The sequence below is a fragment of the Atractosteus spatula genome, chromosome 2 (genome assembly GCF_055471065.1).
Source record: "Atractosteus spatula isolate fAtrSpa1 chromosome 2, fAtrSpa1.hap1, whole genome shotgun sequence".
NCBI classification, from domain to species: domain Eukaryota; kingdom Metazoa; phylum Chordata; class Actinopteri; order Semionotiformes; family Lepisosteidae; genus Atractosteus; species Atractosteus spatula.
Window position 1 is genome coordinate 74,970,695 of NC_142707.1, and position 11,543 is coordinate 74,982,237.

General features: G+C 37.3%; 1 protein-coding gene across 2 annotated transcripts; it reads left to right on the forward strand.

The window, feature by feature from the left end:
* The first annotated feature begins 1,186 nt into the window (after positions 1-1,186).
* Positions 1,187-10,813, forward strand: tmem200a (transmembrane protein 200A). Of its 2 annotated transcripts, none has more exons than XM_088938579.1 (2): positions 1,187-2,063; positions 7,551-10,813. In XM_088938579.1, exon 2 carries the CDS (start codon positions 7,567-7,569, stop codon positions 9,049-9,051), a length of 1,485 nt encoding a protein of 494 aa, XP_088794705.1. In that variant the 5' UTR covers positions 1,187-2,063; positions 7,551-7,566; the 3' UTR covers positions 9,052-10,813. The 2 variants fall into 2 exon arrangements, with proteins under 2 accessions (XP_088794705.1, XP_088794716.1); XM_088938590.1 differs by having other exon boundaries at positions 1,407-1,477.
* Positions 10,814-11,543: the final 730 nt, after the last annotated feature.

Sequence of the window (11,543 nt, forward strand, 5' to 3'; positions counted from 1 at the left end):
CACTAGAATACCCCTCAGTCTTATGGAAGGTTCTTGCTGGCCTTTGCTTTGGTTGAAGGGCTGTATGCAGCTCTGCAGGTGAGAGCTGGGCGTGTGTTGGTCCCATGTCCCCTTCACCTCCCAGGGAAGTGTGAAGTCTTCTATCACATCACACTCACTTTGACACCAGTGTAGCACTATGAGCTGCGGGTTCCCCAAACCCACAAATGGTAAGCAAATGTTATTTTTGCTTATGAAATAAACAGTGAGTCACTGTGCCTACCAGGGAAAGCAACACCCCCTATATTGCGGAAAACAGCGATATTAAGAACAGACAACACTCCCTGCACACAAACAAAGCACCCACTCTCGATGGCAGCCTCACAGAAGCCAGGTCCGGCAGCCACTGGCATCTGCACATTTAGAAAAGGGTCACACACAGAAAATGGAGAGGAGATAAAAAGGAAAAATCAAGTAAAAGGCAGAAAAAACAGATACCATAATGCCAGTTTCTGTTGATGCGCCCCTGAGGCAAGGGGCTGCATAATTAATGTTCTGTCCATTCCTCAGCCATCCTGTTTACCATGCAGCCTAGGAGCATGCAGGAGCCATACAACAAGCACACGGGGATAAGTAGTAATAACTGCCCTTCAGGCATTTGTAGGGTGGTATTGGTAGAAGGTCAGGGTAGTGCAACAGCATGTCCTGATGCTTGACCTCTGCCAGCTAGCCAACGTTTTAAGGCAGTGCGTATGGAAGCTCAATTGAAATATGAAAAGGAGGGAGAACAAATCTCTGTCACACTTACTGTACATACAGTATTCATGTTGTACACTATCCAGTGCACCCCATAGTTTAAAATGCGATGTACACCGTTTTTAGAAACTTCACCTGTTAATAATTAATTGATGTGACACCTTCATTTAAAGAACATATCGCTGTAAGGGCTTGTCGGCAACAACAAACATTTTAAGCATGCGTTTGGTAGGTCCGTTCTTTGAATCATCTTCAACAAGTTGATTTATATTTATGTTAATGGAAAATAAAAACGCTAAAGTCATGCTCGCATAGTTTACATTATATCCCTTGAGAAACCTAAATATGCATTTAACACTGTAATGTGCTTTCTCATCGCTAGTGAAGCATTTGTGCGTCACCTTCAGGTCCAGCGAAGCGTCACGTGGGATCACGGAGCCTCATCCACCTCGTCTCTTCGCGGATCCGCGCCGTTGTGCTGCAAGGAGCGCCTTTACGATACTTGTCTACAGGCGAAAAGCGTATCTAAGAGAGCAGTAAAATTGAGTTTAAAAAACGTAGTCTCGTAAAAGCCAGTCTTCATTTAGTGCGTCTCCATTCAGGACACGAAAAGTGGTTTTCGATATTTTTTTTTAGCCACAATGAATCTTTTTGTCTTTGTGATTTTCTTTTTGGTGGGAGGTGTTTTCTTTTACTAAAAAATAGAAGACTATGCTACCAAGAACGTGCATGATAAAGACAGGTAAATAAAAGACCTTTCTTCCTGTTCAAAATGTATGTTTTTTATTCTTTTGCGTAACTGGCTTTTATAGATTTCGAATAAGATACGATTATATCCTCAGCTATACACTCGAAATATCTTAACGTTGATCGATTCTTATGTATTGCAAGTTTGAAACGAGTTTTTCTGGAAAAATGTTACTTGGCGAACTTTTCTGCACTTTTTTCTTTACTCCTGAAGACGATTGATTGACGACAGCGATTAAATGGATAACGTCTGTAACAACTGTAACAATAAACCATCGACATTTCCTGTGAGTTAATGGCTGGTTGTTTATTTTTCCATACCCCGGCGGCTCTTGAACGGAGTATCGCTTTTATGAGTTTAGAAGCGTCCACATGAAATGGAGAAACAGATCGGGAAGAACCCACTGCCCTGGAAGTTGGTGCTTATTCACACTCAGATCCTGTCTTAGCTGCGACAAAGCAAGGAGTCCTGAAGGATTTACATGGAGAATAGAAACTGGTTTAGGGATCCGGATAAATTAACGTTTTGCTGCGTAATGACCAAATAATGTGGCACGCCAAAGAGTTGTTTCTTTCTACAGGTGAGTTATTACTAACCTTAAACACAACGACAGATCAAAAGATCAATATACATATACTGTATAGTACACAAACCTAAAGATCTGAATTAAGAGGACTTCCTTAGTTTAAACAAAAGAAGACGCTGCCATCTCGTTGCTCGTCTTTGATCGTTTAGAACCGGAATCCGAAGCTCTGATTCCTGTATGAAATCCATAAATGGTTGAAGATCACATCCTTTTCGATTACTAGATACTGACTCAACAGAGTGAGCGCTTTGTATAAACGATTGTGGAAAACCCGACTGATGTCTTCTATCAAGGACGGTTTGCGTGGAGTTGCACAATTTCTGTTTCTCCCCTCACCTTTTTAATTATGTTTCTTACACTTCCTGGAAGTTTAAATAAATAATTGTTGCCGAGTAACGTGGCTGTTTAAAATGTTGTAATGTCCGTTACATTCTCGGTGTTCGTTTGTGCCACTTCTTGGTAGTTACTGTACGCGTCCCCTAAAATCACGAATTCGAAAAATGTTAGCCCCCAAATCGTTAATCATATTGTTTTCTAGCTACCTCTATGCACTATATTAAATTGTAATAAAGTCACGAAATCAGTAACTGTTGTGCTAAAACAACCTAAAAAAGGAACGGAATTTCCAGAGGGTTTTTAAACTGTTGATGAGCAAGAGTTTCCACTCGTGTCTCAATAATCGATGAAGTGCAATGCTCAGTTGTTATTTTGGCTACTCTTATAACATTTGCCATTTTCTGCTCAGCAATCATGGGGCTTCAGAAGGATGCTGAGCTCCTGTTTAAATTAAATAACCTACTGGATGTTGCAGTGCAATTACATTCAAGCATTCAATAAGCGTTTTCACTAAGTATTTTCCACATCAGACACAACAAAAACGTTTTTGTGGTGATTCAGAGTTCAACAGTGATTATGCTGTGTGTCAAAAACTGGGAAAGCTGGAATCTAAGCAACAACAACAACAACAACAACCCCCTTTGTCATTTGCTATAAGGAGACATTTAATCAATTTAGGTTTGACCTAAAAGAATGCAATTATTTCCATGTTAAAACATTTTCTGATTTGGTGATGTTAGCATTTCATTTTTTTTGGCAGTTTCCTCAGCATCCCATTAATGTGTTTAACTTCAGTGTGCAGTAAAATTCATGCAAAAGATGGCAAGAAAGATTTTTATGAAATAACCCTTTTGCAGCTCTACTTGGTGATAAAAGATTTGAAAAGAATGTCTGCCTGTCTTAACTGAGTCAGTGTTAAAACAACTAAGATTACATTCATAAGATTACAGAAGATTTATCATTTCTAGTTCAATGGTTAAAAAACGTTGCAGTAACCTTTCTACCCTGTTGTCAGCAGATGTGTTTTAGTCTCTTCTTCAAGGAAGAAATGAATGTAATCTAACCAGAGAGGCATCTGCTGTATGGTCTGGTTTGTTAGGCACCTACTGTACGTTGCATTATCATGGAGGCACCTCCTGTTAATCCTGTCCTGGAACTGTGTCTTCTGTGTTTCTGTGGGAATTAATTGTAGTACATATTATAATATTTTTTTTGTCTGTTTAGAACAAAGAGGCTGATTTCTGATTTTAAGATACCTCAGGCATGCTGTAAGTGTAAAGATTCACAAAATGTCCATCAGAGGCAGTTGAAGAGAATCATTCTCACCATGTAAAAAGGGTTCTGCAGTTTTATCTTTTCTGCATTCTAATGGATAAATCATAATAAAACCGCTATCGCTATGTCATTTTGTAAGTGTTTATGAAACACAGTCCCAACTCAACATGTGTTCTTTCATTGAATACAGATGATATGTAAAGATATGTAGAAAAACACCTTAATTTTGTGAGCTTCCTCCCTTAGATATTTAGAATGTAATTATTATTATTTGTATATTCAGTGAAAGGCATGATTCATAACTTGCTTCTTCATTTTATCTTTAAGCAGTCTGTATAGATGTGTAATATAATACATTTATCATGTGACCTACATTAGGCATATTTGTCCTAATTTCAAACAATTGAGCAAACAGTAATAGTATTGACCTGTCTATCCTTTTTAGTCCTTGTGGAATATTTCTCTAACTTGTAATTTAAGCCGCCTTGCTTACTTACACTTTTAAAATGTTTAAATGTTCACATTGTTTTCTTCTATTGCCTTTTTGTTGTAATACTAGAATCTTTAATATTATGTCCTTTTGAGCTAATTAAGGAAGAAACAAAAAGTTCCTTATAAACTTTGTGTAATATCAAGAGCTACTGTACAGTATGTAGCAAACAGTGGCTTTGTTGATATACGTGAAATACTGTAATTAAACACACAGGTTCACTCTTTTGTCTCAGTTGGATTAATACTTCCTTCAGGTCTGGTCTCTAGGATGTTTCTACGTCTCACAGAAACATGAAGCTGTTGTGCTGTGAAACAGAAAGGAACTGGGATTCCAGATAGTGTGAAGATACATAGACTGTGAGAAGTAAGTGCACTGTCAGAAAAGATTAAAATAGATTTTAGCCGTCTAAAAATCATCCTCATGATAAATAACATGTCCCCGGACGTGGCAGTAATATCCATCTATCCATCCACTTAGTGTTTGATTTATCTGGTAAAGATCATGGCCATAGCAGTAATATAAGACACGTATTAATAAAAACCAGTGTTCTAGTGTACTAGTAAACAATATTGGATTAATGTGAATCCAATCAATCATACAGACTTTAGAAAACATCCCCTCAGTTTTATTTTAACATGTATCAAATGTTGTTTACTGTTCAAGGCACTGTTTTTAGAGATGGAAAGTAGAATAACCAATAAATGTAGCACAGCTAAATGTATTTTTTAAACGACCATTATAAAAGGAGAAAGTGGAAAAAATGACAAAGATAATGCAAAGAGTAAGTTTGATATTGTGTGCTTCAAGGTCTCAAGTATATTTCACCAAAAGCAGTGCATGTGGCTTTAGGTATGCTGCACTGGCGTGCTCCAGATTTTTTGCTTCTTGGTAAAGCTGGTATTTCATTAGGAGTCGGAGAAACTGTATTGTTTCTGTCCAGCATGGGTATTTAAAATAAACAAGTATAGATTTAATTACCTTTACCTGTAGTTTTTCCTTGCATTTCACATGAAAACATTTACATTTGTAGTTCTGAAGAAATCATTTAAGAAACACTTAACATAATGTAACAGATTCAGAATATAAGTGTCTATGATGTATTTTCTATTGTGGATCCATCAAGTGTAGCCTACATTGTCCAAGAAGGAAGGAAATGTGGGCTTAAGTGATGCTGCTTGTAAGAGGATTTTTTTATGTTATTCAAGCTCCCACTGTTAAATGAATTATGACACCTTTAGAAATTAGATTGTTTATTCTTTCTGCAAAATGTTCAAAGATTTGTTAGTATGTTGAGTGAGCATACACTATAATATCTTTTCTCTTAATGGGCTAAAAGTTTAGTGTATTCAGTCGATTCAGTCATTCCTTCTTTTAGCATATAATACACTTAACCATTAACATAAACATAAACATCGATAGCACACACACACCTTTTCTGTAAACAAGTGAGAATTCCTCATGTCTGCTCTAGAAATATGTACTGTAGTTCCTTAAGATGATCCACTGCCTAACAGTTGTGATTATTTTCAATAGCTCTTTATATTGTTTTAATATTTCTTATGGAATATTAAGAGAGGAAACTTGAAAGGGAAGACATATTTAAACACACTTGAATATTTCTCAGAATATTATTTGACATAAGCCTTGTTGTGATTTGACCTTTATGTAAATCAATGTCAGTTGGTGGGCCTACACTGTATAACGCAGTGTGGGATGTAGGATTTGTGGTACAGTATGTAAAATGGCAAATGGCTCTTACAGGTATATTTTCAAGGCAAGCGTGCACTGTCATTTTCTTTTGCTGATAAGATGGTTATTGTATTGATATGATGGGGTTATTGTATTGAACCAAGATGCTACGGGGGATGGAAGGTTGTGTTTAATTTACAATTTAAGCTATTACAGTGATTTTACATTTGATTTTGATCATATGTGCTAGTAGGAAAATATATTGCCCACAAGACTAAATCAAACCAGCTGATGTATTAATGATATTTTGCTGTCATCTTGTTATATCCAAAAAAATTAATTCCAAAGTTTTAACTAAATAAAAGAGAGACGTTGAAATAAATTCATTTAAGTTGGCATGAGCAAAATTTCAGTTGTGGATATTTCTTAAAAAACAAGTTTTGCCACAGATAAAATCCTTTCTTTAAGGTGAAAATTGCAACACTTGCAAAGTTTTCCAGAACAAGTAAACAAAACATCTTTTTCCTCTTTGCTTTCTAATAGACATGAATAAATCCTGTATCTCCATCATTTTTTTTGTCTAATAGTTTATATATTAAATAATAGTAGCTATAACATATTTAATAACATTTCAGCTACTTTATATCTTAGTGTAATGATTAAAGATTAATGTTGACTTCAGGCAAATGAAGCTCAGTCATACACTGAGTCTAAATTCTTAATGTCTGAAATGTGTAGAAAATGATTGTGGCACATTATTGTCCTTTTATAAAAGTGTTGGATTGTTTTTGCTTGTAAGAAAGTTTACTCAAACCTCCAGTCTAAATCTAAGAGGGTAGCTCTTAGACTTCTGGAAAGCCCATTATTCAGGTGTTACTGATTGATGGTTGCAAACTACTCAAACTGATGAAGGACTGGGGGTAATGGCTTTCTCCATGTTTAGGGAAGAAAGAAGAAATCTGCTCTAATTAAAAAGAATCGCGTCTTGAACAAAATAACATTCAAGTCTCATTGTTCAGAGAGGACAAGGAATGATGACTCGTTGAAAGGTAGACCTCCATCCCCACCTGCAGGATGGAGACACACTTGTACCGTACTATGCTGGTTACAAAGCATAATATAATGGAGTCATTCTCGGCCAGAATCTTGTCCATTTTAAAGGCAGTGCACGTCCATAGATTCCCTATATACAACTCTGCAGAAGTTCATATAAGATATTTTTTTCTGTTCATCTGCAAACATCTTTGATTTTATTGCTGTCAGCGTGGTGATAATAATCGTTTTGTTAAATTTACAACCATTTTGCTCAAAGCGATCGAGATATAATTTGACATAGTCATATTATTCCTTGGTTACTTTCACTGTGAAAGAGCTGTTTTTCGCACAGAATGGAGATATGTTTTAGGAAAATTAAAGGTGGCACATCAGTCCACAGTAGGTTTTCTGGACATATAATTTCAGTATTCTATGGACTGGAGGAAATTGGAATTCACCTGATTTGCATTAGAATGTGTTAGCCTAACAGCTGTTAAAAGCTAATTCTTTTTATACAGTAGATTGAGTGACCCCCTGAAGTTTGTTCAGCTAAGAGCTCTTCAGTTAGATTAAAAAGAGGACCATTCCCACAATAAAAGCAGCCTGTCAAGGAGCCAGATGCACATTACTCTGTCCATTGTGTTTTATTGCAGGGCAGAGGACAGCAACATGATAGCGACTGGGGGTGTAATAACAGGGCTGGCAGCCTTGAAGAGGCAGGACTCGGCCAGATCCCAGCACCACCTGCCCTTGCCGACTCCACCCCCGCCACAGGAGAAGAAAAGGGTCAAACGGAAACCCCGAGCCGATGTGGTAGTTGTCAGGGGCAAGATCCGGCTGTACTCCCCCTCTGGATTTTTTCTTATCCTTGGGATATTCATCTCAATGGTGGGAATAGCAATGGCAGTGCTAGGTTACTGGCCGCACAAGGATCAGGTTTTGACACCAGACTCAAAACTGTCCACCAATGATACCCAAGTAATACGAGACCATGGGGGAATAGTTGCCCAGTTCTTTGAACAACACTTGCATTCTGAAAAAATGAAAATGCTGGGACCCTTCACCATGGGGATCGGTATCTTTATATTCATTTGTGCTAACGCCATACTTCATGAAAACAGAGACAAGGAAACCAAAGTGATTCACATGAGAGACATCTACTCTACTGTAATTGACATACACAGCCTAAGGATCAAAGAGCAAAAGTACATGAATGGAGCTTACACTGGCCCAGCAGGAGAACCTGAGGCTAAAATGTATGACAACCAATGCGCTTCAAAGCTGGCTGCTAATACTTTGTTGACTTTCTCAGGAATTGGAAGCGATGTCAGGGTGTCGAGGAGAGCAAGCTCCATTGAAGAGGACGATCGCTGTTTGAATGAAGCTAAGGGGCGCTCAAGCCTCCTGCTTCCGATGCGCAGAGACAGATCCAGTTCAATTTTTGGTGTGCACACAGAAAGCAGCCGGTTGAAGGATGACAAAAATACTGTCTCTAAAAAATGCGAAACAAAGTCTATCGTGTCATCTTCCATTAGTGCATTCACACTTCCTGTGATTAAGCTAAATAACTGTGTGATTGATGAACCTGATATAGATAACATCACAGAGGACTCAGAATTCAGCAGAGGTAGATCAAGACAGCCTTCCATGGAATCCTTAACGGTTCCTTCTACAGATATTACTGAAACTTACAAGCCTCCTAATGCTGTGCTCCTAAGAAGCAATTCAGACACTGAGTCACTGTCTATCTCATCAAAATCCTCTCTCTCTCCTGGATCAGCTAACGAACGATTTTTATCTCCTGGTGCGGCCCGAAAGGATTTTGGCTCCAACAATTCACTCCACATGCTCTCTGCACATTCCAAGTCTTTGGATTTAGAAAGAGGGCCATCCACATTAACTGTCCAGTCTGAGCAAAGGAAACACCCCAGCTGGCCGAGGCTAGATCGCAACAACAGCAAGGGATACATGAAATTAGAAAACAAAGAGGATCCCATGGACAGATTGGTAGTTCCCCAGGTTGCAGGCAAAAGAGATTATACAAAAAAAGAAAAACTCCTGATGATCTCACGATCTCACAATAACCTCAGTTTTGAACATGATGAATTTATGAGTAACACTTTAAAAAGAGGTACATCTGAAACAAGGTTCTGAATGGGTGTGTATCCCAGAAAAAGGACAACAGTGTTTATATACTGTACTAAGTAAAAAATGTGCATATCTGTCATTGCCCATATTTAATATTATTTGTTTTTTTAACTTGACTGATGTCCTGAATAACATTAGTTTTATCCAAGGTATTCTTTTATTTCATTACACTATATTCAGAGTACTCAAATCTCTTTAATCCAAAACATAATTTCCTTCAGTTGTATGCTGTTTTTTATTGGTGATCATATGTATATTTACAGGCAGCACAGTAGCACAGTGGATAGCCCTAGGTTCAGTTACAGTCCTGGTGTGCTATCTGCATGGAGATCTCCGTGTTTGCGTGGGTTTCTTCCGGGTGCTCTGGTTTCCTCCCACAGTCTAAAAACACACTGGTAGGTTAACTGGCTTCTGGGAGAATTGGCCCTGGTGTGAGCGTTTCCATGTGTCTGTGTCTGTGTGTGCCCTGTGGTGGACTCGACTCTGCCTTGTGCCTGTTGCTTGCCAGGAAAAGATCAGCTCCTCCAGGAACCTGAACTGGAAGAAGCAGTAAGAAAACGGAAAGACGGATGGATTACTGTGATATGTGAAGACATTTTTAAAAAGGCAAATGTTTGCTATAAAAAAAAGACATGCAACATAAAACCTACCTCATTAGCTGTATATTGCCTTGTCCCACTACCCATCTGTAACTGTTCAGCTCTTATCCAGCCTGGCCAAATCTTCTACACCTTATCATGAAAGCTCCTGTGATTTTAAACCTCACCTCACCTGAGGGAATCCTAGCTCTACCATTGAAACTCTTTCGTTGTGTCAGTCACACAATGGAATCCCTCAAGACAAGGCTAGATGGAATTAGGCAAACTCAACGCATGGTAAGAGATCATTTCAATAGCTATAGCATGTAAAGTACCATGGATGAATGTGTACAAAAATTCCAAAGAGTATATGAAAGGTTCCTTTTTGGATGGTTTACGTTTTAAATTCAGGTTCCTACAATCATGGAATTATATAGTATATAGTATGTTACTATACAGAAGTCATTAATTTCTTTCATCATTTTGTTTTTGATCCCTTTTAAAAATTTGATTAGTATTTAACTTGCTGTTGCTGTGTAAGTCTTAATAAAGAATGGGTACTGACATTTATGACAACTCATTCACTTTATACAGTATGTGTGGCAGTTTGACTAAATATGTCAAATATAGAGCAGCCAATTTGCCTGTCAAGCATATTACTGTGTAACCAAGTCAAACCTCCCATAAACAAGGTGAGGTTTTCAGGATGTTGTTCAAGTGAATACCATGATTACAGAGGATTCCATGTTTTTATGTCACCTTTCCTCGTCTTTTTTATTGAGCTTTTTAGCAGTTCCATGTGAAAGCAGTGCTCAGGTATTGATATTTTTACTTGTAGAGCCTATGTTAAGATTAACTTTGTAAGCTACAGGCAATTTGTTGTTTATAAAATAAAATATTTTGTTTTAATGTGGTAAGCCCAAGTAAACATGATCACATTACTTACAAAATAAAATGGGTTTTGTGTTCTGTTTTATTTGTTTTGTTTGGTCAAATGTGTTGTTACGCACTGAAGTGTGACGTAATTCCTGTTTAAAATCAGTCTGTATATTGTATCAGAGTTGGCTACATATTTTGTTATGGAGCTTTTAATATTTATATTAATTGTTCTTAATGCATATTGATATTTTTGAAAAACAGGAAAGCAGAATGTCTTATTTAGCTGTTCCACCAATAAAATCTCATAAACTTGTGCTTTTAGTAACCTTTTGTTATTAAATGCATAGAGATACTTGTGATTTTTCTTCTTGTATAACAAAAACAATGGTTCAAGATCAAGTAATAATTGCAAATACTTTGCCATTTAGTCAAACATTATTCATTTTTGTATTTTTATGTTCTGGTTCACTGTAATTTTTTGTAATCCAATTAGTATTCAGCGCGAGATTAAATTCGGGGCTAGTTTTTGCCTCAGTATTTGGCAATGAAAATGTACTGTACTTCTTTGGACACCTCAGTGATTGTGTTATCATAATGGTTATTCTGTAGATTCATACCATGTTCTATGGCTTTTTAGGAGTCAGACAAAAACTAGAAACTTATTTCCATAGAAACCTTTCTCTATTCGATCAGGCTAATTTCCTGGTTCTTACTAATTTTACCAAAGAAAGTTAATAAAACAGTAAATTAAACATCCATAAGGAACCTAAAAGAATGAGTCTCCAGGGTGTTTGTTTTAAGTGAGGTTGATTGAAGACCAACACTGGGCACTCATTGTAAATGTAATTCATCAAAGGGCTGCAGCTGTAAAACTCACTGTGTGCTGAGCAAGTATTGAATGAAACAAGCACTTAAAATAAGATTTACAAAATTGCAAATCATGTTAAAATGGTTCTTTTGCATGATATTCTTTCCTCTTTGTTCTTTGCTACTGAAGGATCTATAGAATTCAGTAGAAGATTGCCCCTCCCCCCCCAAGAT

Excerpts from the sequence above, each read along its gene's own strand:
- tmem200a (XM_088938579.1), top strand. The coding sequence starts at position 7,567 with ATGATAGCGACTGGGGGTGTAATAACAGGGCTGGCAGCCTTGAAGAGG.